This window comes from Ochlerotatus camptorhynchus, unplaced genomic scaffold (genome assembly GCF_037179485.1).
Source record: "Ochlerotatus camptorhynchus isolate MF236.1 unplaced genomic scaffold, CSIRO-AGI_Acam_v1.1 ptg000312l, whole genome shotgun sequence".
Lineage (NCBI taxonomy): Eukaryota > Metazoa > Arthropoda > Insecta > Diptera > Culicidae > Ochlerotatus > Ochlerotatus camptorhynchus.
This window is the reverse complement of record NW_027040800.1, coordinates 1,748,977-1,776,911: the sequence shown is the minus strand read 5'-3', so window position 1 is coordinate 1,776,911 and position 27,935 is coordinate 1,748,977. Positions and strand designations below refer to the sequence as shown.

The window sequence follows — 27,935 nt, the reverse complement described above, 5'->3', positions numbered from 1 at the left end:
GGTTATACGTGCGATAATTGTTACTAGCACGTGCGAAATGTTACTTGGAAGAAGGACAACGAGACTGGCAGTAGGTTCGGAGTGCTTTGGATCTTAGACGTTTGAGTCGTCGTAAATGTATATTTCCCCAAGGTGGTTTCGAAGATGGCCTGCGCAGTGGAACAAAATCAACCAATTAACTCTTCAACACACTGGTGAAGTACTCTACAGCAATGTCAATATCTTCAGCGGATTCAAGGATGTGCTAGTCAGTTTGGCAAAGCGCTTCAAGTAATCCTCCAAAATCAGCGCGGAGAAAGTCAAGTCCAGGTTCATCCGGGAAACTCTCAAATTCAGTAGGCTGTGCGAGACTAATAGCTACTTCAAAAGCGGGATGATCGGCATCAAGAAAAGAGAGTGGTTCTACAGCTGCTTCAATGTGGCATCGAGAGAGCGTTGCTTCATTCACCAAAGCGAAATCCAAGATTTGCATGTTCTGATTAGACGTATTTCGCGCCAAATCGTATTCGGAGCTGGCAGCACCCTCTCAGATTTCAATGAAACTTCCGGATGTGTGGACCTTGACTAAATATGCCACTTTGCATACTTAGTTTTTCCAAAATTTATCTAGACTAACATTTGAGAAGGGGCAAACTTTCACTGCCGATTTAAAAAAAAAAAAAAATATTATGGAAAATGACAACTCCTACAAAAATGTGTTGTATGGATGACTTTTAGGAAATTGCCCAAGTTATCGAAAAACATACTGGAAAAAAATTCATTTAAGACCCACACTGAAAAAAAAACTATTTTTAAAATTTCAAGTCGATTTAAAAAAATAGCCATGTTTGATTTGGATGAAACTTTGCCTCAGGATAGGTAATTATGTTTACTACCATCCGTCCAAACGGGCACTTTTAAGGAAAAAAAAGTTTTTCTTACAAACTGAACACTACCGGGCGAATTTATGTTGCTTCACAAATATTCCAACATCACAGTACTGTTTTAAATATTTCAGTGAAACATTGCAGTTAAGTCAGTTAAAACCTCATTAACAACTTGTGTCATTCAAATATCATGCTACATGCACCTTATTTGCAACACCTTATGCCACAAACATAAGTTGCAAAGAGACTCCACCTTCTGCGCTTTTCAAGGTACAATGAAGTTTTATATGCACGACACTAAGGTTGTTGTTACTCGCTGAGAAACAAATGGTGTTTCTTGGGTAATGTCCGAAACTAACTTTTCTAATAGTTTTATTGTGACACCTTATGCTTTTAAATCAATGGAATGAAGTAACCTATTGTTTCTTTCAAGAATTCAACCTTCTCCCGCGCTGAGAATCAGCGCTCCCGGGTTATTGGTTATATCATGAACTTGGATAAATTTAGGATAAGAAATGGGGATAAACAGCAGGAATATGATGCTTTTTGCTGAAGGAAGTGTTACTACTACCTAAAGCTACAACAAATTTAAACAGCACTTTTCAGTGCTCAATATACCTGTAAATTTTTTACCTTGTTCAACTCTTATTCCTCTTGGATCCTTGTTTGGACCCTACCCGAGGTAATCCTTCTTGGATATCGATTTGGAAAATTCCTCTTCGATCCTTCTGATTCTTATTGTAATCTACTAGGAAGTCGATTTGGATAAAAATTTACTAAACGCACAAGAAAGGGGCAAACTCTTGATCCATCATCCAAGAAAAATTCTAGTAAACTTTCCCGACTTAATGCCAAGAAGGAAAAGATTCCCCCTATTGTGATAACCACTAGAGATTTCCATGCTCTTCGCATGGATCTTTTGAACTTCGTGAAAGTTAAGCACAAAGTCACTACAAATTGGACGTCAGGGTGAATGCCGTGTATTGGCTGAAACCTTGGACGGATTTAAATGTCTTCTCAAGTATCTTACTGAGAAGCAGCACAATTATTTTTACTTACGACACCAAAACTGAACGTGTGTTCAAGGTTGCCATGAAAAAACTGCCCAGTGGTGAATCCCTGGATCAGATCAAAGATAAACTGGCAAAATTACTTGGAGAATTAAAATGAAATCCCGTCCTGGCGATTCGCGCAACGGGATTTCTAATGATTTTTATTTAGTTCACTTCAAGTCTAGTGAACTAAACAACCTTAAGGCCTTAGAAAAAGCTAGCCTTATGCTCCATGTCCGAGTGAAGTGGGAACACTTCAGGAAAACTGGAGGAAATTTCCAAAACCTCACTCAGTGCCGTAAGTGCCAGGGATGCTACAAATTGCTACATGCCAGCTAAATGCATGAATTGTGGTGATTCCTCTCACGCAAAGGACGACTGTCCTGTGAAGGAAGATCCTAAGAATTTTAAATGTTTAAATCCAATTTTTGGGAATGTAAGACTCGCAAAGCGATCCAACAATCTCGTTCTAAGCGACAGGTTCTTCCTCTGCTGTAAACAACGGTCAGCGAGGAACAAATTCTACATTCGTACCCGTAGCTTCAAATTCTTCATCTATACCTACTCCCCTCACTGCTAACAATGTTCAGCGAGTTAATGGAGCTACCTATGCTGCTATTGCACCGGGTAAAAATCAAAATACTAACCAACGTAATTCTAACGGAAATTTTCGACAATTTTGACTTAGGAAGCATTGCTGCCCCTAAAATGGAATTTTTACAGAAATCATTAATTGACATGATTTCTGATATGCTTAAATCTAACTCCATGTTTGATGCTATTCAAACTGAAGTTAAATTTGCAAACAATATTGTCAGTAATGGATTTTAAAGCATTAAATATTGTAAATTGGAATGCTCGATCTCTTAAAGATAATGAAGACGAGCTATTTAACTTTTTGAGAGTTCATAACGTGCATATTGCCGATATAACTGAAACGTTCCTTAAACCTGACCATAAGGTTAAGAAGGACGCAAATTACTTGATTTATAGAAATGATCGCCTTGATGGACCCTGTGGTGGCGTTGCCATCTTTATTCATAGACGAATCAAACATAAAATTCTTTCTTTATTTGAAACCAAAGTTTTTGAAACATTGAGAGTTTCTGTTGAAACAAAACTTGGACAACTTACGTTTATAGCTGCCTATTTGCCATTCCAATGCGTAGGCCAGCAAAAGAATTTCCTCAAGGGTGACCTTCAGAAACTTACCCGTCATAGGTCTAAATTCTTCATGATTGGTGATTTTAATGCAAAACACCGCTCTTGGAATAATGCTCAAAGCAATTCCAATGGTAATATTCTGTTTGATGATCGTTCTGCTGGTTATTACACTATTCGATATCCAAACAGCCCAACATGCTTTTTTTCTGCAAGTAATCCCTCAACTATTGATTTGGTCTTAACTGATTCATGTCGACTTTGTAGCCAATTGGTTACTCATGCTGACTTTGGCTCTGATCACCTTCCAGTAACTTTTGAAATATCCCAAGAAATAATTTGTAATCCCAACAGCTCTACTTTCAATTTCCAATATCGAACATTTATGGAATATAACTTCGATCCAAACATTCCTTTGCAAACCAAAGATGAAATTAATTATGCTCTTGAATCTCTGACTACTTTTATAGCCGAAGCAAGAGCTGCTTCAGTTCCAAAATGCGAGGTTAAATTAGATTCAATTATAATAGACGACGATCTTCAGCTCTTGATCCGTCTTGAAAATGTCCGTAGGAGACATTATCAAAGAACACGCGGTCCTGCCATGAAAGTTATCTGGCGGGATTTGCAAAAACAAATTAAAAAGCGATTCTCTGCACTGAGGAACAAAACTTTTGAAAATAATGTGTCTAAATTAGACCCAAGTTCCAAACCCTTTGGAAACTCACAATTTTTTTTAAAAAAAAAACCTCAAAAGCCTATTCCAGCGCATAAAGAAGGTGGTAAAATTTTGATCACAAATTTGGAAAAAAGCTCAGAAACTTGCAAAGCAATTCGAGAGTTCCCACAATTTCAGTTTGGGTCTTACTAGTCCTATTGAGAATCAGGTTGCTCGGGATTTTCTGAATATTTTCTCTCGGGAAAATATTTTTGATGATTCCTGGGGGACTGATTTGGACGAAGTAAGATCTATAACAAAAAAGTTTCAAAATATGAAAGCTCATCAAAAAACTCCCAGAGAGTACCTTGTCTTTCTTGGTAAAATTATTTAACAGATGTTTCCATTTTGCATACTTCCCTGATAAATGGAAAAAATGCAAAAGTTATTCCAAATTTGAAGCCGGATAAAAATCCAGCTGAAGCTTCTAGCTACCGTCCAATAAGTTTGCTTCCTTCAATAAGTAAACTTTTTGAAAAGATAATTTTAAATAGAATGTTTGGATTTCGCCATCGGCATTCAACTACTCATCAACTCTTAAGAGTTACCAATTTAATTCGTTCAAACAAATGGCTGGCTCATTATCGCTCACTATCAGGTCAGGTGTGCCATTTATTGAGAAATATTTCAACAGTCGCAGTCGCTAAAGATCATTCCAATGGTCTGGGCACTTTGAAAAAAGAGAATGGCTCTTTTACTACTTCTACAAATGAAACGTTAGAGTTGATGATGAGAACGCATTTTCCATGTTCTATTATTAATTCAAACGAAGACCAAAACGTGACAACAACAGCAATTGGTATCGATGAAACCAGGACGGATATTCATGAAATATTGAATGAAACGACTGAGTTAGACAGAACAAGAGCTGATGCTTGCACTTTCGCCAACAAAATCTTTACGGAAAGAAAAGTTGAATGGGCGATTGACTCCTTTGAACCTTTCAAGTCACCAGGTAGGGATGGAATTTTTCCTGTACTACTACAGAAGGGAAAAGCGGTTTAAATGCCTATTCTAACAAAGATATTTCGAGCAAGCTTAATATTAAGCTATATACCGGCAGTGTGGCGACAAGTGCGGGTTATTTTTATTCCCAAGGCTAATAAAAAGGATAAAACTTCACCAAAATCCTTCAGGCCAATAAGCTTATTTTGCTAAAAATAATGGAAAAAATAATAGATGATCCTCTGAGCAAATATCAATTTGCATACCAGGAAGGTAAGTCATCAGTAACAGCACTCCATACGGTTGTTACAAAACTAGAAAGATCTTTTGAAGCAAAAGAAATTTCACTTGCTGCATTCCTTGACATTGAAGGTGCATTCGATAATTCATCTCACGATTCAATGGTTACAGCTATGATGAAACGTGGGTTCGATCAAAGCATTGTAAATTGGATCGATGAAATGTTATCAAAAATAGAAATATCAGCAAACCTTGGAAGCTCACTCATCAGTGTAAGAGCAACCAAAGGATGCCCGCAAGGAGGCGTGTTATCACCTCTATTGTGGTCTTCAATAGTTGATGATCTTCTCAAAAATTTAATAGCCCAAGGCTTCGAAATAATTGGCTTCGCAGATGATTGTACGTGGCAAATATGATTGTATTAACGCTAACAGAATGCAAATTGCTTTAAATTTTGTCTCATCGTGGTGTGATAGGAAAGGATTAAACATAAATCTTTCTAAAACTACTATCGTGCCATTTACCTGAAGGAAGAAATTTTCATTAGACGTTAGACATAAGATTGAAAGGCACACTTTTGGAACTTTCTAATGCTGTTAAATATCTTGGAGTAATCCTCGATAGTAAACTTAATTGGAATATGCACCTAGAGCAGGCAATAAACAAAGCTACTAATGCTCTATGGAAATGCAAAAGAACATTCGGTAAACAGTGGGGACTGAAACCGAAAATGTTGGATTTATTCAGCAATTGTGAAACCCAGGATTACTTATGGTGCATTGGTCTGGTGGCCAAAAACAAAAGAGAGTGTTGTTCAGAGAAAGTTAGAAAAACTCCAAAGGTTAGCAACTCTCTCAATAACATGTGCAATGAGAAGTACACCATCGAAGGCATTGGATGTTTTGCTTTATATGCTACCATTGCATCAATTTGTACAATTAGAAGCCGAAAAGTGTGCTCTAAGGATTACAACGTCAGTGAAACTCTTTGAAGGAGACCTTATAGGACATCTTAGGATTCTAAAAACTGTTAGTATCAACTTTCTAGTAAGGAACAACTAAGATTGGATGGAGAAAAGACTTTTTGAAGTAGTTGACCCTGGGCGTAATTCATGGCAATTTGGTGGCCCGGTTCTTCGTCCAGGATCGATTGTTTTTTATACAGATGGTTCAAGATTGAACAATCAAGTGGGAGCAGGAGTAACTGGCCCAGGGATAGAAATATCGGTTCCTATGGGCAGATGGCCAACTGTGTTCCAAGCTGAAATCCAAGCAATTTTAGAGTGTTCCGTTATATGTTTGCGTAGAAACTATAAGAGTTCAAATATATGCGTCATGTCCGACAGTTAAGCTGCTCTAAATGCTTTAAAGTCGGCGACATGTACATCAAAACTTGTCTGGGAGTGTGTTCAATCACTTCAAAAATTGTCTTGTCATAATCAAGTCAACTTATATTGGGTTCCTGGTCATTGCAGGATTGAGGGAAATGAAAGAGCTGACGCACTAGCAAGACTCGGATCGGCTCATAAGTTCATGGGGCCAGAGCCCTTCTGTGGCTTATCGGCTGCATCTCTTAGAATTGAGCTAAAAGCGTGGGAATATTCAAAAGTGGAGGAAAACTGGAAGAACACTTCTATTGGTAGGCAGTCGAAGCGATTTATTAATCCAAACATTTCTGTGACCCACAAAATCCTGGAACTTTCAAAGAAAGATCTTAGTATATATGCAGGTCTTAAAACAGGTCATTGTCCGAGCCGTTTTCACTTGAAGCTGATTGGAAAAATTCAAGATGATGTATGTCGCTTCTGTGGCATAGAAAAGGAAGACTCGGAACATTTGCTATGCCACCGTCCGGCAATTTTCAATAAAAGGCGTAAGTTCTTCGACAAGGGGCTGATAGAACCCTTTGACATTTGGAGAACAACTCACAGTACGGCAGTGCACTGAAGTATAATGCCGTGCTGGGATAATGCTATTAGTCAAACGATGGCGATCACTCCTAATAATAGTGATACGGCATCTTGATCATTCTTGGAAAAAAGAATCTCTTTGAAATCTGTCTTTTGTTCTCCAAAACGCCACGGTGAGCCAATTCGTGAGTTTGCTCAATCATTTGGCTTGGGGCGACCCCGGCGTAGTGGTTAGAATCCATACCTCTCACGCCAAAGTCACGAGACACGGACAAGTCACGAATGACCCAAGAGTGTTAAAGTGATTATAATAAAAAAAAAAAATCATTCGGCTTTGTTCGTCTACTGTCCTTAAATCAGTCAACAGTTTTTGTGATATACAAACTCTGAAACTTTGGCACCGCAGTTTTTGTATTATTACTATTGTTACTGATCATGAGGAGGGAAAGGTAACTCATCGATTCTTCCGGTTCGCCTCCTAGCATCGTGCTATAAGGTACCAGGCGATAACCAGGGTAGTTGATCAATAACTCGATGACGTCATTTCGTTGACGTCTGCAATGGGAAATTCTCATAGCAGGCGTTGACGATGGGACGTTGTTGAGTTGTTGAATAGCAACTATCGTAGTAACTCACCGATTACCTGTCGATCTGCCAAATTTGGAAAGACGTCTGCATTGAATTGTCTCATATAATAATATTCCGCCCACTATATCACAAGAAATTGCGAGTAGCTGAGTGGAATGGAGATAAGTTAAGCATTGGGTACAGGACCAAGTCTCCCCTGGGTGGTGCCAAAAGATGAGCGCAATAGAATCATCAAGTTGCCATAAGGCACGGAATGAGACTTTTGCATGGCTGGGAAGTCAAGGTATTCCATTCGTTAGTCATTTCAGGTGGATTAGAACAGGTTTAGGTGGGCGTTGGCCAGATTTGGATTTTTCAGATGTAATCCTGGATAGGACCCTGTCATTGAACGTCGCGTGAAATTGAACTTAATGAAGGCCTTAGTACTTTTTCGTAGTTTTTAGTTTTTGGATTTGAAAGATCGTCGGTTACAGTGGCCTGCTTACTGAGCAAAAAACGCGGTCCCAAGTCCTTACATATCAAAGAGATTTATGGTAAAATCACTTGTGTATCGTGTATTTTGCGAAACTCGTTGTTGTCGTTGGTTCCGGGTTTGAATGGATACACAAATTTGAGCAACGGTATTATGTGATATGAGGGGCTCGGTGCCCTTAAAGCAACCGTTTTTGCTTACTGAGCAGAACATCATGAGTCTAATCTCAGGCCCATCCACATTCAAGATTCGTCAATCGTTTTATTTGTTAATATGACTACATGGTAATAACAGCAACTCGGTGATTAAAAATGTGCTCGTCTGCCTAGTGGCAAACGTTTTTACTTACTGAGCAAAAGACCATGGGTTTAGTCCCAAGCTCCTTCGCGTTATATTATCGTTAGGACATCAATTCAGCTTATCGTTTACCAAAACGAACCCTGCTGCAAGCAAACATCCCAGTGATTCCTCGTGGAAGTGCAGAGGTGTTCTCGGCTTCCATCAAAGCGAGTGTCATGTCAACACAATCCTTCCCATTTCTTTCTTGACCTGTGTTTGGGCGCGGCCGGCGCTGGTATTGCCTTATTTGAGATCACCAGTTTTTACACATTGAGGGTGATTGCTAGTCCCAAGCATCGTCTATTGGTTCTCTGTGTAATTACAGCTGATCTGGCAGGAACAGAGTAGCAACCGTGGGCGGTCAATCAAGCTCAAGCTCAAGCTATCGCTTTTGTTACTGATCATGAATGCTATAAATATATATAATCCTTGATTTCATTTGTACTCTTAACAAATTTCGTTTACTAGTATTTTAATCAGTCGCAAAATATCTGGAGATACGTTTTTTTTTCTTCTTTCAATTCCATGATTGTTACCGGTTGGCTGAACCGCCCATTTCTAATGTTGGTCCAGAATCCTGAGGTAAAAAGTTGATTGCATTAAAACGAAAACGACACAATTTTTCGATGCAAATAAATGTAGATAAGGTACATTTTAAATAAACCCTTGCTTGAAATGCTAATGACTTTCGTAGCACTAAAATCCTCATCAGGATCGTACCATTACAATTAGCAACATTACTCCACACTCACCGTCGATTAATTCCCTTCTTTACGACCCTATTTGAGCTAATGTTCCCCATCAAATAAACCCCGCAAATAACATGTATGGACGTGCGTGAAAATTTACCATCAGGACGACGACACGGATAACCATTCCACCAGCATCGGCTTCATCGTGCTGCAGCGAGGTCGGTTGACGTTCAATTTCCACCAAACAATAACAATTAACATCCGGAATGAAATTAATGACAGACAGCGACAATGACAGCGCCATCGAGAAGTGGGAGGTGAGCGAAAAAAAAAACAGAAAGAAATGGTCCAAAATAATTACTCGTCCTCCTGGTTGATCGATACTCATCGCTGAAGCGCACGTACGGTGGGAAATCGCTGGTCAAAAATCAAAAGTGGAAAATTCGCATCATTTTTTTTTTTAATTTACAATTTTACCCAATTTGCAGAAGCTCTAATGGTGGCATAAGTGTTTATGGCACCGAAGATAAAGTTCCATGGAAAAAAGTGTAGAACAAATCTGTGGTCATTGAGTTTTGTATAATTTTAAACCAAGCTGCAAAGAGCAGTTCCAGGCCAAATAGAAAAAAAATCTGTCTATATCCGATTTGCATGAAACTTGATGCAAAATTGATTTTTGTAGGCAATCAGTTACATATTTGCTATAATTTGACCATTTTTGATCCTGAATTTTCTTCAAAATGGCGTCCTTGGCACTTTAGAAAAAATGTTGTACGTAACCGTCACTTCTGATCGAAATGCCGTCTGAGACAAAATTGTAGTAAAAAATAAAGCTGTATATAATAACTACTTGGTCTCCGACGTCATTTCGATCAACAGTGAGATTTCACTGCAACATTTTATTGAAAAATGTCAAAGACGCTATTTTGAAAAAAAAAAATGCAATATCGTTTTTTTTTTCTTTATTAAAGAGATTTTTAGCCATAGGCTAGTACATCTCTTAATAAATACAATATACGAAATAACTGATTTTTTGCAAAAAAAAAAGGTGAATGATTGCCTATAACAAACAGATGTGCAAAGTTTCATGCAAATCGGAGAAGGTCCAATAATTTATTTTTATATAATTATTTTTCTATTTCGCGTGGAACTGGTCATTTATATTAAAAATTCAATACTTTTCTCAAATCAAAAAAAAATACTGATGATTCTAATAAAAAAAAACATAACGAGAGACATGAGAAATACAAATTTCAATGGATAAACAACCTCAGATTCGGATTCAACACCCCAACATTTCGTAAGTAACATGGGTTTTCATTGATCAAAAGATGTTTTGGCCATTTGTTGTTTGGAATCGTCTCACTGTGGCCCCATTGTGACCACAAACCACGTTGATTGACTGCATCCCCGAATCGTCATGAAAAGGTTAATGACGGTACGCGTTGGGGCCTATGGGGATGGATTTTCTGTAATGGTTTGCCTCATGACAGGATTGGGTTTTGGGCCATTAATTACCGAGACCGTAAAAATTCTCTTGAAAAATCGGCTCTCGTTAAAGCCCAATGCCCAAGGCTACCGAGTTCAGAAGTCCATTTGGCGGAATCAATAAATAAACATAACTTTCCACGACCTTCTCCCGACTGCTGCTAGCTACCTAGATAGGTAGATCTGTAACGGAAAAATGGCTTCCACTTACCTCGATACACAACGCCCGGAACAATTCCATTAGCGGTGTCAAACACGTCATGAACGACGTGAACCTGCAGGTGCGTCTCGCCTCTGCTGTCGTCGTCTTTGCCAACCCGCACAATCTTATCGTCTGGCTTCAGATAATCCTCGATACTCCTCGAGCAAGGTTCCACTTCTACCTGCTCCGGTCCCGGTTCCCCTTCCAGTTGATTCTCGACCTGAAGTTCCCCTCCCACAGAACCAGCCAGTTCCACTTCTTCACTTTCCCCGGAAGCAGCCAGCACACTGCTGCTTCGGGAGGATTCACTGCTGACGTCACCTGCGAACTGTTCTGAATCACCACCACCACCACCACCGACGTCGTCATCATCATCGCCCGGCGGTGGATCCAGAACGTCGTTCGACGTCAACGGCGAACGACTACCAGCGGTGTCATCCTTGGTGAAGATGAACGTCGGCGTTTCACCGTCCATGGGCTCTCCGTGCTCGGTGTTCGGTAGCTGCGCTACCCCGGGTGGTCCCGGAGACCGGCCCGGAGCTGGGTCACCATTTGCTGCATTCTGTGCTCCCGCGAAAGCAGCCCCCAGCACGGTGCAACCAATTATGAATAGAATCACTGTTTGCTTCATTCTGACGGCCGGACAGTAGCGCTAGCGCTGAGTGGGATTATATTTTGCCCAGCTCACCGCACCGCACGGGCGCGCGCACACACACACACACCCCTTAAATGGCACACGCACTTTCTCAAAGACCACTTCTTTTCTGCCTTGGTGCGCTTCACTTTCTTGTACTTTGACGGGTGTTTCTCAGTACAGCGCTCAAATTGGATTAGAATTGGTTTCTTGTCACATTACTTTTGATTCTGGTTGCGGTTTAGTTTACCACCACATCACTGCTACGTTACTCAAGCTGCCGCCGTTTGGTTCTGGAAGACAAACAAAAAACAGAATGGAAGGAATTGAGTAAATGCATTTGTGTTTTATTTTTTCTTTATACTATTGAATAAATGTAATGAGTGAAAACAGTGGGAAATTGCTCGCGTAAATTTTCATTAGGTCCTACCTACAGTAAGCTGGGTTTAAACAGGGCAAGTCAATTGATCAACTCAGTTGAATTCAACTGACTTGAACGCGAATTGAACGTGTAAACCATGCCATTCAAGTGACTTGATCAACTCACTTGAATTGAAAAAAGTTGAACCAGGCTCAACTTTTCAAGCCAATTGAATTCAACTGAGTTGATCATTTGACTTGCCTAGTCTAAACCCAGCATTAGGGAGCCAATGAAATGTATGGGAAAAAAGTGACTGTCGAATTTTTCAAACCGACCATGTACAAAATGTTCATCGCCTTCGAAAAAAGACCCTATGCAAAATTTGGGCGCAATTATCGGACATGAAATGGGGCGGCGCAAAATAGTCAAAGTTTAAACTGTTTTTTATCTAAAAAATCTTCCAAGACATGACATTTCGGAAAATGAACTTTTTTTTTTTATGCCAAATGACTTAAAAATGCATGAAACTTCGATATCCAGTGTTAACTCGCATATTTTGTTTGTCATAAATTTACTTTCAGGGACTTCCGGAATTTCAAACCGAGAAACTCAATTTTTGATACGAGTTTTGTTTTCACTGATAACACGAGATCTCAATGTCATTCCGCATCAAACAAACAAAAATCTATTTCGGAGAATTCACCAAATCCCAGAACGTTGAATTTCGGAACAAAATGGTTCCAGTCTCGAAGATTCATGCATTTTAAAATTAAACAAAAAATCGATTTGTGCAATTTCATACATGGGAGATTAGGGGATTTTTCAGATGAAAAACTATAAGGGGCAGCCCTATGGGGTTGTACGCAATGCTGACGTAGGACTACGTGGTCTTAGATAATAAATGTTATTTGTTAACTGCAGCAGGAGCTTGTGTTTTGTGTAGAAATAGGAATTTGAATGGGATTCTCTCTGTGTATACTCTTTAGTATGACGATCTTGACATAGATGGCCCACAGCAACTCACGGAGAGCTACTGATCCTGGAGAACACCACCACTCACTCGATTTTTTTTCATCCGATCTTTTTCTGTTCGATGTTTGACATAATCGATTTTTCAAAGTTGATATCGATTTTTTACTCATTTAAACTTTTTTATTAAGCATTTAAAAAAACAAAACGCCTAAATTACCAAAGGAGAACTCGCCGAACTCTTTTTATGTTGTTTTTGATTATGTTGAATCAAATGTTATCATTGAATTCTTGAAAAAATGATAAACAAAATGGTATTTCACTTTCCCAAAAATATGTTTTTATTTAAAATCAAGCGATTTTAATTTCATCGTCGTCAAATTTTGCTAAACACCCTTTCAATCTTGGGCTTTATTTATTTGTTACTTTTTATGTTGTGTGTACTTTGGACCCATTCTTTCTAATTCATCCAGCTGATTTTGTTTGCAAAAAAAACACGCACTCCTTGATGCAAAAAAAAAACATTGGAAAGGTAAGTTTTAATACCTACACACTAAGATTATTTAACAGATTAAGCTGAACGTTCGGTAAACAATTTAACAATTTTCCTGTAATTATTAACAGATATCTGTGAAAAATTCACAGATAATTGTGAAGTATTACAGGAAATCTGCGAAACTGTTTACCGAACGTTCAGCTGTTGAGATTTCGGTAAAATTTTACAGATTCCTTTAAAAATTTCTAAGTATGTACAGAAGATTTTCAAAGCTAAGATATAGAGTTGAAGTTGAATAACACACTTAGAAAAAATCATGTAAATTTAGGTGCTCTGAGCCTGACATATACGAGCGTCAATTTTGACATAATATTGTGTCATAATAGACGTGAAATTCAACTCAATAAAACGTATTTTTCGTCGAGTAACGAACTTTTCTGTCTCGGAGCATTTAATTTTACATTACATGTTTGTTTACGTCTCATCTTTTATGTCAAAGATGGATTCCGTCACTTGTAAAATTAGGCATTTCTAACTGTGAAGCTAAATATTCGCAATATTTCTTAATAATTCGGTTTCAATATTTAAATAGAGTGCAATTGCTTTTGTGAATTGGTTTTATACAAATAAATGCTCTCACACATACACTAAAACAACAGGAAGAGGAATATTTCGTCTAATAGAAGATTATAAAGCATAATTCAAATATTTACAAAAATCGATTTTACTCGAATCGATTTTTTTTATTTCGATATTTTAGAGGATCGATTTTATAGTCCGTTTTAGAATCGATTCGACAACATCGATTTTTTGTTTCAAAACGCCCATTCCTAGTCCGAAGCGACAATGAGCAAAAGCATTTTGCCATTTAAATGATCTTTATTTCTTGTGATTGTGTGGTTTACATGTATGAATTTTTTAAGTGACACAGATGCGTCTTTTCAACTTTAGTACATTTCAGATTTTAATTATTATTTACAGTTCCTAGTCCTATCAGGTCTATTTTAAAGTATGACCACCTTGGTGGGATTGGTTTGATTTGAATTGGAAAAAGGAGACTACTTATAACTACTATTTACAACTACAACTAACCTACAACTACTATGTACACTTAACCTACTATATACAAATTGCTTATCAAAGCATGTTCTGATAAATTACATTTTTGTGCAAATTTAGTCTTAATTTCGATAATTTTGGAATCTATTTTGGCAATGCCTGCCTCTTCATGTAAATTTGTTATTCTAGTGTCGAAAGGACGATCAAGAACCATCCTCAGCACTCTATTCTGAGCTACCTGAATTTTGTTCCTGTGAGTCTGTGCACATGATTCCCACACCGGAGCTGCGTAGAGGATCGCAGGTGCTATGATTTGTTTGTAGACGGCCAGTTTGTTCACCCTTGAGAGGCGGGATCTGCGGCAAATCAGCGGATACAGACTCCTAACCAAGGCGGAACACTTGATTACGGTTTTCTCCACATGCGAGCGGAATAGGAGCTTTTCGTCATACAACATCCCGAGATAGGTTACTTCGGCGGACCACTCAACCCTTGTGCCATCCATGATTACAGTACAAGAGGGAGCTGGTTTTAGTTTGGGAGATTGCCGATGGAGGAACATTATTGTTTGGGTTTTGGAAGCATTGATTTTGATTTTCCACGTGGTGGCATAATCAGCAAAGGCGTCAAGGCATCGTTGAAGCTTGTTTGTTATTTCACGAGGCATCCTTCCCTTGACGGTTATAGCAGTATCATCTGCGAACAGAAATAACACGCAACCGTTACCCAAGGGAGGAATGTCGGAAGTGTAGATGCTGTATAGCAAAGGGCCCAACAGACTTCCTTGCGGAACACCTGCTGGGATGGAAAATGTGCTTGAATTGCAACCATTCAACGATACCCTGAACGACCTTTGCTGAAGGTAGTTACGGGTGATTTAACAAGATGCAAAGGAAAGTTGAAGTTACAAAGCTTGTATACAAGCCCATTGTGCCAGACATTATCAAACGCTTTCTCAACGTCTAACAATGCCATGGCTGTAGACTTGGATACAGCCTTGTTACTTCGGATGTTATTCATCACCCGTACTAGCTGATGATTTGTGGAGTGCCCCTTCCTGAACCCGAACTGTTCCGGTAGGAGAATGTTGTGTTCCTCGACAAACTTGAGCAAACGATTGAGAATGAGTTTCTCGAACAATTTGCTCAGCGCTGAAAGGAGGCTGATTGGTCTGTACACAGTTCGAAAAGTAGTGTAAATTTCTGTTCAATATGATGCACACAAATGAAGCGTCATATATCATATAAGTTTACATTATATATCATGTAAAGTTCTAGCACAATTCATGCAATGTAGCAAATATTGTATACAAAATCTCATTTTTGTAAACAACATTGTTTACAAGTTGCTCGGTTGCGTGAAATTAAATTTAAGTTTACGTGAATGAATGTTTACATCACAATTAAAATTCAAAATTTTTATCTGTGTAGCTTGAAGCTAGCGTTGGGTCCTTCCCGGGTTTGCGGATAGGTATGATTTTCGCTGTCTTCCAGATACTTGGAAAGTAGTGCAGTTCCAAGCATCTGTTGAAGACAGCAGCCAGCAGAGAGTGAACCTTCATGCTGAGATTTTTCAATACTAGGTTGAATATTCCGTCAAACCCGGGGGCCTTCATGTTTTTGGTGCATTTCAGCGTTGAGCAAATCTGTTCCACTGTGATTCTAACCTCCGGGGGGATGGCACAAGGGGAGGAATCAAGGTTGAGTACGCATTGCTCAACCTGAACTTCGAGCGGACTTTGGATGTCGAAGCCAAGCAAGTGCGATTTGGCAATATGCTCACCAATCGCATTTGCTTTCTCCTGAGGGGTGATTATGAGCCGATCGTCATCATTTTCATCTTTGAGTGGAGGAATGGGTTTGGGGTGCGTCTTTAGGACCTTAGCTACCTTCCAGAATGGTCTGGAGCGGTCGTCCAGATTCTGGACAAGCCGCCCGAAACTTTCGTTCTGGAGTGAGACCATTCTGGAAGCAATCTCCTTGTTCAGATCGGCCATTTCACGTCTCCTCGCTAGATCTCCGGTTCTCTGGAACTGGCGTTTACGCACATTTCTCAAGCGAATCAGTAATTGGGTGTGGGAATCAATGGCTATAAACTTACCCCTCACAGGAACTCGTCGGACGCACGCCTCGTTAGCCACGGTTATGGCTTGGTGGAGTCCCTCCAACGCTCGGTCGATGTCCTCCACGGTGTCAAGCGACGGGTTGTCGATGATGTGCCTGTCTACCACGCGTCCAAACTGGGCCCAGTTTACGCGATGGTAGTCCTTGCGCAGGCTTGAAGCAGGAGCCACGTTGCAGCCCAGTTCAGCCACCACCGGTTGGTGGTCGGAGCTGAGTTCGTTCAATGCCACCGGCTTGGACAAGCCGATATTTGTCAGGAACAGGTCTAGCGTCGATGGGTTGCCAGCCGGTGAGATAAATGTTGGTTCATCCGAAAACCAAACGGAGTACAGCCCATGCTGTGAGTGGTCGAACAGCAGACGACCGTTCTGGTTCTGCTGGTAGTTCCGCCAGGCCTCATGGCGAGCATTCAGATCTCCTCCAACTACGAAGCGGGAACCGTTACGGGTGATGGTGGACAGATCTTTTTTGAATTTAGCCGCTAGTCCACTGTTGGCGGCACACTGTCGAGGGCAGTAGACGGCGATGAACTGGACGTATCCAGTAGACGACTCCACCTCCACACCAAGGGCCTCGATGATAGAGGTGCGGATATGGGACAGAGTGTGGTATTTTATTCCTTTCTTGACGACGACCGCAACACCACCCCCCCTGGAGCTGGTGCGATCAAGCCGAATAATGTTGTGGTCAGGCAACCAGAAGCTGTCGCCGGACTTTAGATGGGTCTCTGATAGGAGGCCCACGTCGATACTATGCTTGCGGAGGAAGTCAGCAAGCTCGAACTTTTTGGCTCGTACAGAGCAAGCGTTCCACGTGACTATAGTTAACGGTTTAGACGCCATACCGAATGATAAACTTACCGAGCACTTGGATCTGTTCGGGTTTGTTGCGGCACTGACGAAGAGCGCTGGTCATGTCGACGAAAATCTTCATCAGCTCATCCGCAGAGAAGAGATCGGGATTGGCGTTTTGTGCTTCTGGTTGTCTCCAGAATCCAGGGGGGATGGAGAGCTTTGTCCAGCTGAGGCACCAGGCGTTTCGTGACGGGGGCCGGATTGCACCCGTGGATTTGCTTGACCGTGTTGCGTACCACGAAGAGGCGGGAAGTCCTCCACCCTGAATGCCGGAGTGTTTTCCTTCTTCCGTCCTGGTTGGCTTCTTGTGGACGCTTGCTTTCGGATCCGCTTGAAATCCTCGCGTTTGGGACACTGTTTGTCGGACCCTTGATGAGCTCCACCACAGTTGGCGCATTTGCACGTTTCCGACTCGTCGACAACGCACTCGGAGGAAACATGATTTTGGGCGCATTTGCCACAGCGCGGATTGATGTAGCAGTTTCGGGTGCCATGCCCGAAATTCAGGCAACGCTGACACTGGGTGACGTCGTGACGGCCGCCACGGTATGGCTCCCATTGAACAATGATGAAGTTGATGGAGCGGATGGCCTTCAACGCATTGAGCGTCACCGTTCCCTTCTGGAAATGAACCAGGAAAAGGCAATCCGGGTACGTTTTCACGTTTTCGTCTCTCCTCGTCATCCAGAAGACTGCGATTGGGGCTAGCTTGTAACGGTCCTTAAGTTCTTCTTCGATCGACTTGGGGTTGAAGTTCGGTAAGCCCCTGATGACTACCTTGAAGGGCTTCTCACCGGGGATGTCATGTGTGAAGTATTCCGCCCTGGATTCCTTCAGGTACTTCACGGTTGCTTCGTACTCCGCTTTGGTACGCAGCATCACCTTGGTGCCGATCCTGCTCAGCTTGAATTCAGCTGCAACGCCCAGCGATCTGAGATCGCTAATGAGCGTGTTGAGTGGCACTTTCATCACCACCAGTGGAGGAAGCTTGACTTTTGCCGTACTCGGGACCGCAGAATTTTCATGATCGACGGTACCGCCGAATTCACCGATGTCGCTGACGTTCGTCATGGTGTCACGGCCACTCGCACCATCGGACTGGCCCTGATTCTTCTTCCTTTTCTTCGTCCGCTTCACTTCCGCTGGTAGGGCATTCCCAACATCGGTGGAAAGAGTAGCGTACCTATTTGTGATAGGTACGCACGAGCTACCTTCACCATTATTCTCCACTTTCTCACGGAGCTTGCTCCGGGAGCGCTGCCTTCCCATCACACGATGCAACCGGCACTACGACACGAACGCGCAACTCGAACAACTCGACTGAGCGAGCCAAAACCGGACTAAACTGCTTGACTACTACACTATTCGAGCCTCAGTTGGAACCATAAATGTACATCAACTGGACTGAATGAGTGAAGTGCAAACGATCGACTGATGACGAATAAGCTGAGGTGGTTATATCACAAAATTAAACGGTCACTGATGAGCAGAAGCAGGAGAGCAGCGCTGATTTATATCTTTTCATGTTCAAACAGAATGATGTGCAACCAATTGGTATTCGTTTATGATGGCTGGGTTTGGGAAAAAGGCTTATTTCATGAAAACAGTGATAAAATTTTATCATTTGTACATTTTCAATAGTTTAGTTACAGAAAAACTGGAAAAATATTTATTTCAGCAGGTTCGTAATGTAATATCCTATCGATTGGCGTATTTGGATTTTAATTTCATTTATAAATGACAAAGCTACAAGCGTACAAAACCAAACACTCCTTCACCACACATATTTTTTGATTTGCACCCCAGTATAGTCGACAAAGACGTAGTTCTACGTCAAAAAAAAACTTGGAGCTGCCAAGATAAGGAGATTACTTCAAATGAGCACTACTATACGATACCACCGCTTTCATCAAGTTTTTTTCGTATCTAAAATTATTTTCCATTGCTTTATATTCCATGTTTGGGAAAATCGTTATGAACAGCTTCGTTTGTTTTTTTTTTCCGTGAACCAGGCTAAGAATTTTTCTGTACTCTTGCGAAAATCTATAATGTGATATTTTACAATATTGAATTTTGGTGCTACCGGAAGGTTTCGGTAGACCAATTTTCACAAAAAAAGACCTATGCACTCATCCATGAGTTCATCACCAAAACAATATCTCATCATAGCATCCATATTATCCAAAACCATTAGCTGTTGATCAAAATTGCATCCTTCCAAAACTACACGTTTATCAAGCACCTACAATGGCTACCAGCGAATCCAAATTGCGCATGATGAGTCGCATTTGCAGCAGCCACAGAATTTGAAGCGTTATTGGGATCATTATTGGCCGCGTTGTCTTTCGTCATAGCTGATTTGAGACAGGGCTGGATAGTTTGACGGTCGGTATGTCTCATACGTTTAGCCAATTTTAGCGCATGTAACATAACAAAAATATAGTGTAAAGTTATGTACATACTTTCCTTATTAACACTCGAATTAAGATCTTTCATAAAGCTGAGTAAATCTTCGTGAGAAACTTTTTTCCATATTTACATCTCTTTGATGGACTTTCAGTAGGCCGATTTGACAGCACATCCCGCCCCTGCTGCCACCCTGCTCATGCCGTTGATCACATTTCATAAAGGAAGTGTAAAAGAGAAAGAGATATCGCAACGAATTCTCTCTATCATACCTGTTTTCTAAGACATGGACTGGGAGTTGTTCCATCAACGACCCGATGAGACAGCTTATAGAAGTTAAATACATTCAAATTCATATCCTGTCCATTTGGTTTTTCCTTGATTTCGTTAAACTTCTATGAAATTCTTCAATTTTTTCTGATGTTCTTAGAACTTTTTTTTAAGTTCTCAGAACGTCTCTGAGTCTTGTGAGTCGTAGAACTTATCAGAAGGACATTGAACTCCCCTGAAGCTCACAAAACGTCCCTGAAGTTGGCAGAATTTTCCTGAAGTTTATAGAGCTTCTCTGAAGATCGAAGCATATCTTTAAAGTTTTAAGAATTTTTCTGAACTGAGATCAACGAACTTCTCTTTTGAGGAACGTCTTTAAAAAATCGAACGAACGAAAGGTCGAATAAACACAAGGTCGAATGAAAAAATGGTCGAATGGACCGAGGGGGGCGACTCTATCTACGATGCAGGGAAAATTGTGTTTTGCTGTGCTTTGCTGCGCACACGCTGAGTAGTTAGAAAGAAGATTGATGACGAGTCTGAAGATTTCCTGCAAAAATATTATGCGCGATGCAAGTAGATGCGAGAAATGAAAGAAGATTTTTCGAAGATTGATTCGCTAGTGTTAGATTTGTTGAGCATCTAGAATTGAGATTTAGATTTGTCACCCCCCTCCGAATGGATGAAAAGGAGATAAAAGGTCGAATGGAAGAAAGGTCGAATGATGAGAGAGGGGTTTTCCATCCTACTTAGTCGGATGGAAAACAGTGGAAATAATGCATGGCAGACTTAAGACACAATAGCGGCGCCTGAGGCGTAGTGGTAAGCGGGATTAGCTCTCACCGCAAAGAACCTGTGTACGATCCCAGTCGGCGCCTGGGATCGAATTTTCTGAGACATAAAATCTCTGATCACGCCTTCCTTCGGAAGGGGAGTAAAACCATTGGTCCCCGATCCATGAATTGATGGGTTAATAGGTAGGGTCCAGGTGTAGGAGCAGCCTCCCTGGTATTGGTAGCATTGGTACTCAGTACGGAAAACAAGATCGACGGAAAATAAATTTTCAAAAAAAGACTTAAGACACCATTACGATGACTAATCATCAAAATCAATTTTGATTTGAGTTTGTGAAAATTTTTTACGAGAGCTTTTGACTAAAATTCTAAGTCAAATGTATGAGGAGTCAAAATCTCGTTGTTAAATGAGCTCCAGGTAAATTAAAGAGAGTTCAGAATGGAATTGTATGGTTTTTCTGAAAAAAATTCCCTGACGACTGTGAAAAGAATTACTATAACAAATAGGTTTTGAGAATATTTTTTTTAAGTATTGATGATAATTCCAAGAATATTCTGAGCGTACTTCCAAAGTAAGTCAAGGAAAAAAATCTAAGGCAATTCAAAAAAATAATGTCAATAGAATTTTGAAGAGAGTTCCTTGTGAAATCTGAGAAGAATACGAAGATAACCGCTTTATGTTCATGGCAATTCTGAGCATTATTTCAAAGGCTTTCTAAGAAGGATTTAGATATTTCTGAGCAGAGTTTTCAGACTTTTCTGAAGGGCATGGAAATTTTATGGAGAATTAAAACGAATTTTAAATAGATTCATTTTAAATCTAAGAATGAAATCGATGATTTTTGTTTGGAATGATCGATATAGAATTTCTGTACTGTTATACAGAAAATTTCAAGGGAATACTAAAAAGATTTTCAAAGTAAATTTTAGTGATATTATGGATAAAATATGTGAAAGGAAATAATTTTAAACTTTGAGAAAATTGTCAAAGAATCGTGTAATGAAATCCATGCGAATTTTCAAGATAGTTAAAACATAACAGCAAAATATTTTTAATGGATGATTTTACCCAACGATCCATTTGGCTCAATTGATAAATTTAAATGATTTATATGTGTATCGCACATTCGGGAAAATTTTCCAATCTCCAGGAAAAAACGGGAAAAAAACGAGAAAGTCGCAATTGTAGCTGGTCATCATGCAAGTTTGAAAATACTTCAATAGTTTGACAGAAACTTCAATTTCTATTAAATTACTCATTTGGCCTAGTGGCTCCTAGGGCCTTATCACATTCGGCTTAATAGCATTCGCAGGGTTGTTACACAAATCCCTATTTTGGATCGAAAAACATCGCTTGAATATCAGTGACGCCTCTTCCTCCTACATTACGTGGCGAGGTGACTCTCTCGACGGCCGACTTTGGGTGATGCTTAGTGAACGCCACTCGTACTGCTCGTTCTATCGTCTCCAAGTCTGTTTTGGTCCACTTGATCACATCAAAGCTGTAGGTCAACAGGAGCATGGCAAACGTGTTTATCGCCTTTATCTTGTTGCCGGCCGACAGGAACAACCTCAGAACTCGATTGATTCGATACAAGAACTTTTCCTGCAGCTCTTTCTTGATCGTTGTATGGCGAATCCCTTTCAGTTGCAGGAACCCCAGGTACTTGTAGGTTTCGTCTTCAACCATATTCCGAATCTCCTCCTGTTCGTTGGTGCGGAAACTGCCAGTATCCACTACTTGACCCAGACGGATATTGACTGTTCGTCATTTATCGACTTTAAACTCCATCCGGAAGTCATTACTGAACACCGTTACAAGCTGCAAGAGACGGTGCAGCTTCTCCACAAGGAAAATCCCCCTTCTTATGCTGAGAGTTCTGGACCAGAGCACCACTGCTACGTCAGTAACGTGTAGAGATGTACTCCACATTCCCATTGCGTGCTGCATAAGCCTGATGACTCCATCGTTCACCTTGGTAGCTGTTGGGGGTCTTCTAGTCCCATGTTGAAGCCTTCCGCCATCCGCCCATGGATTGAGGTGACATTTTTATACCAGAAGTTATGCTCAAAATCTGGTCCTGGTGCAGGCCAATTCCTGGTATACCGGGTAGCTTCCCGAATATCCTGGGCGGTTACAACGACCGTGGGCATACTTACAATTCCATTACTCCTATCCTCTTCCTCTGCCAACCACATCCTATCAGTGGTATGTTGAACAGGATTTTCTCACAGATCAGCCCAAAACTGTGTCACATCGCCAATCTCCGGGAGTCCTTCGCAATAGTTGGTTTTTGTTGTTATGGATGTGGTTGTAGAACTCCCTTTCGTTAGTGTTGAACATTCGATTTTCCTTCTTCCGCTTCGAACTTTCTCCATAACGAGAGATCATGGCTTCAGTGAGGTCATGGAGCTCTGCGGGCTTGATAATTTCAGCAACGTGACGAACTAGTCTAGATGATCGGTTTACCCTCTTGTACTGTGTCAACCGACCAATCTTAGTCCGAAGTATGACGATTTCCAGACGTCGCATCCATACGGGTTTTTGTGCGTTGGTACGTGTACGACTTTTGCCGTCTCCCTGCGGGTACGTCCACAATCCCAACGTTTGAACCACGGCCATAGCTGCACAGTACACTATGAACTGCAGGTCCTCAAGGTTCTCAACGGCTTCCAAGTGCTGTGGCAAAAAATCAAAAATGAGAATGCTTACTGCACTCGTTAGCCGGTAGGAATACTGCAGTTTTGGTATCCTGTGCCGGGGCATGGGATTTCTAGGTTTCTGAAGTTCCAGTAACTGCAGTATTTTTCAAAGTTTTAGGAGTGTTCGAAAAGTATGATGTATGAATCTTCGATCACATTTCATTATTCATAGAACTGAAACATGTTGTTCTAAATAATATTATTATTTAAAATATATCTACCTGCAACTTTGTCGAACGACAAATTTTCAATAGTTGCTATGACCACTTGAATAAAAAAGGAATTATAAGTTGAAATTTACAATCATAACAATGATTTCTTTTTCTTGATAAGCATGACCCTGCATTTGACATAATAGCACTCAGCTAAATGGCGTTCAGCCTATAGACATCTGGTCTAATCCTTCATCTTAAAACTATGTTTTGCCCCTCCTGCCTATTTCGAAACCTGGCAAATCCAGAAGCAAAGTATCCACAGTAACTCGATTAAAAAAACTTTCCAACCGTTGTGCATTGTGTTTCTTTCTAATAAGTTTAGAACGCTGCAGATTGATTTTTATTTTTACTTTGTTCCAACAGAGCTGATTGGCTGTTCAATTTGAAGCAAAGAAATCACCCCCCGAACCGGAATGCAATCAGGACAGATAATGAATCCATAACTCAATTATTATCAAATCTTAAGGAATGGCCATGTGCTCGGTCGACTGTGTCGGACTCAGAACGGGATCGATGCGGATGATTGTGGCCTGGTTTTTCTCAGCTTTCCTAAAGGGAGGACACACTGGCACAGCGGATGAAATGAACGGTGGATAATAGCATTACTCCGGAAGCTGCACATGAATGAGCACGATTCAATTTGGATTATATGGTTATTGGGTTTCCCTTCGTTGTCTTCCGATATGTGTGGGTGTGTGCGTAAGCACCGTGGGAAATGCGTATTTAACATGTCCCCTTCATCCACTCGCTGACAGCCATCAGACAGCCAGCGGAGTTACAGTCGAATATTGTTTCATAAATTTAATGCAAAGCTCCAATCTACATTTCAAAACCTGACAACAACATGTTTGCTATTGTTTCCGCTAATTAGAAACCGATCGGACGCTCGCTGCCATCGGAAACGGCTGCGTAAATCTCTCCCCTGTGGAAAATTTATCGGAATATTAATTTCATCGAAAGCTACGGATGCTGGCAGCTGCCATGGTAGTAAACTAACGGCCTCCCGATTGCGTAACATGGGCGTATTTGCATTTCAGTTGAGATACGATAAATGCTTTCCCCACCGCCGACCAGCCTCGATCTCCCCACATCATCGTTGTAGCGTTCAGTTCAGTTGTTTGGAAGCACAGCGCGCCGTCGGAGTAATGAGTTGGAAAATTGAAATTATTCTTAACTGGCAAATCTGCTGCGGTCCATCTGTTAGGTGAAATGGCTTTATTTTTTCTTTGTGAAGGATTTTTTTTCCTCCGACTGGGATTGCTTCTGGTTGTGGGTGGAAATATGACTGGCTCGCAAATTTCTTTTCGACTTGGCTTACAACGAGCGGAAGGAAGCAGGAATTTACGAAGGCTCGGGGTCAAGGATTTGCTCGGGAGGGTGCAAGCAATTGTGGGCACGACGGCTGGCGCTGTATTCTGAGCACGGTCGAAACAAAGGAAGGAACAAAGCGGGCCTACGGGAAAACTTTTTCATTTTTGCATTAAATTATAATGCGTACCTGCGTTCTCTCCCCGAGGTTGGTGACCGGAGAAAGATGTTACGTAACAAAAAAAAGGAATAAACTCTGAATTATTTAGATATAAGGGATCGACTGGTACTTATTGAGGCTTGCTGCCCTGGGAAACTTTAATTGTTTTATGTGCTGGAGTGGTGACTTAAAGCAGTGTTGAATTTTTTAGCACTGCTAGGGTGTTTGTGAAAATGAATTTATTGTCTGTCAGAAATAAGTCTGGTGGAATGGCAGTGTTAATGAAAATGTTCCATCTGTCATAATGAGTGGAAAATCACCAAATGGAACACAGCCTTAATAGCTGAACCGGCTAAACAACTCAAACTCCATGTCAGAGAAAACAAGTATTGCTTAAGATTAGCTTAAAGTAGTTAAACTGGTAACCCGAACATGTTCCACACTATCGAAACAGTATTATTCTCCCTCACTCTGATCAGTTCGTTTATTATCATTTCACATTCCTTATCAACACACAGATATTAGGTACTGTTAGGCCCGATCTACCGAGATCGGTATAATTCGCGAGTTTATATTCACCACACTGACCCTTGTGTATCGTTTTACATACACAGGGCAGTTAGTTAGATATTGATCGTGCGCGCATTCACCTCGAATAAAGTTATCTTACAAAAACCTTATCGAGCTAAATAAAGATCAAGTTTTCTTTTGTTCGGTTCACATATCCAACGTGTGTTATATAGTGAATTCCTTCAAATTCCGAATCCAGGGATATTCCAACGGTACCGGTAAGAACATTTTGGTCCTTCGAGCCGGATCGATTGATTTATTCATCGGTGCAGAATACTATTATGACTTATTGGAGGATGGTAAAATCAAACTATTTAATGACGGGCCCACTCTTCAAGAAACCGTGTTTGGCTGGGTCGTGTCTGGACGCCTACCTGGGTCCTCACTAACAGTACCACGAAGTGTTTCCTATCCTTGCGGGGCTCCCGATCTAAATGATTTGCTCACCAAATTTTGGGAACTCGAGTCCTGTAACTCTGGAGGCACGTTGTCAGTTGAAGAGTCAACGTGTGAAGATATTTTCTAACGCACTACCATACGAGACGAAACTGGTAGATTCGTAGTAACTCTCCCGAAAAAGGAAGCTGTCATTCAGAAGCTGGGTGATTCCAAGGCTAACGCACTCAAACGGTTCCATGGGCTAGAACGTCGGTTCTCATCCAACACTGCCTTAAAGGAGGCGTATTTCGGCTTCATCAATGAATATAAGTCCATGGGCCATATATAAGAAGTAACAGAAGGAGAAGAGCCCATCTACTATTTACCACATCATGCTGTGCTGAAGCCCGACAGTACAACGACAAAGCTTCGTGTTGTGTTCGACGCTTCAAATCGCACATTGACAGGCATCTCGTTGAACGATGGATTGATGGTAGGACCCGTCGTCCAAGCCGATCTTCTCGCCATTGCGCTACGTTTTCGGTTTTGGAGGTATGCATTCGTTGCAGCTGTGGCAAAAATGTATAGGATGGTGAAATTGTGCCTTGTGGACCATTTACTTCAGTGCATTTTCTGGAGACTATCTTGTGGCGATTCCGTCAAGGCATACAAATTAACCACGGTCACCTATGGAACTAGTTCTGCGCCGTACCTTGCAACGAAGTGCCTTCAACGCTTGGGAAGAGAAGGTGAAGTTACACACCTAAAAGCGGCAAAGGTAGTCAAAAGGGACTTCTACGTTGACGATTTATTGATTGGAACTGATGATTTGGAGGAAGGAAAGTCTCTTGTGCCAGATTTGATAGATCTGACGAATTCAGCAGGCTTCATCTTACGGAAATGGAGCTCGAACAGTGCTGAATTACTCTCCAACGTTCCGAGCGAACTGCGGGACGAACGAACTTCCTTTGAAGTGGATTCGTTATCGTCCGCCGTCAAAACTCTTGGTTTGATGTGGGAGCCAGCTGCTGATATTTTCCGATTTACCGTTCCCAAGCTTGAATCGGACGCACCCATCACCAAGAGAACCGTCTTGTCATAATCAGCTAAGATTTTCGATCCACTTGGATTGATTGGTCCGGTAGTTGTACAAGCAAAAATCTTCCTCCAATCTCTTTGGAAGCAGAAGTGTGACTGGGATGATTTGCTACCGGAAGAGTTGCAGAACACGTGGATTGAATTTCGACGAAATCTTCTAGCCTTAGATACTCTTACCGTACCACGCTGGGTCTCTTTCTCCCAAGGTCTAGCCACGGTAGAGCTACACGGGTTTTGTGACGCTTCCAACGCTGCTTATGGAGCATGTCTTTACCTTCGATGCGTCACTATCAACGGTGAAATAACCGTTCGTCTGATCACTGCCAAGTCGAGGGTCGCATCACTAGATGATTTGAAGCGGAAGAAGAAGGTTCTATCTACACCCTGACTTGAGCTTATGCACGTACACTTTGAAACTGCGGGAGAGGTGATTCCAGCTAAGAAATTCCGAAATTGGAGAGGTTTGGTCAGTGTGACTACCTATATCTTTCGGTTTCTCAGAAATGCCCGTCCAACGAAGTACACTCGGAACAGCGAAGGTATCACGAGCGAAGAATACTGCCATGCTGAACAATTTCAGCTCCTCGCAGCGCAACGAGATAGATTCCGTGAAGAATATACGGTCCTTGAACGGGGCGATTGCTGCCCAAAAGAAGCCCACTCTACAAGCTCAACCGTTTTGTTTACGTTTTGTCTTCCACCAGACGCCATCAACCCTATCATTCTTCCTCGGGACCACCAGGTTCTTCTTCTTCTTCTTCTTCTTCTTCTTCATCTTCTTCTTCTTCTTCTTCTTCGCATTTCAAGCTTATTGCATATCGCATATTAGCTTATTGCGTGCTCTCAACTTAGTGCTTTAGATGCA

The 27,935-nt window shown here is 41.1% G+C and overlaps 1 protein-coding gene across 4 annotated transcripts in view; it reads right to left on the bottom strand.

Moving 5' to 3' along the window:
* Positions 1-27,935, bottom strand: part of LOC135707424 (uncharacterized) — a 505,282-nt gene that overhangs the window by 386,492 nt on the left and 90,855 nt on the right. For all 4 annotated transcript variants that reach the window (XM_065229240.1, XM_065229243.1, XM_065229242.1 and 1 more), the window contains exon 2: positions 10,682-11,599. In XM_065229240.1, the coding sequence (XP_065085312.1) occupies positions 10,682-11,303 (622 nt within the window). In that variant the 5' untranslated portion in view covers positions 11,304-11,599. The remainder of the gene's footprint in view (positions 1-10,681; positions 11,600-27,935) is intronic.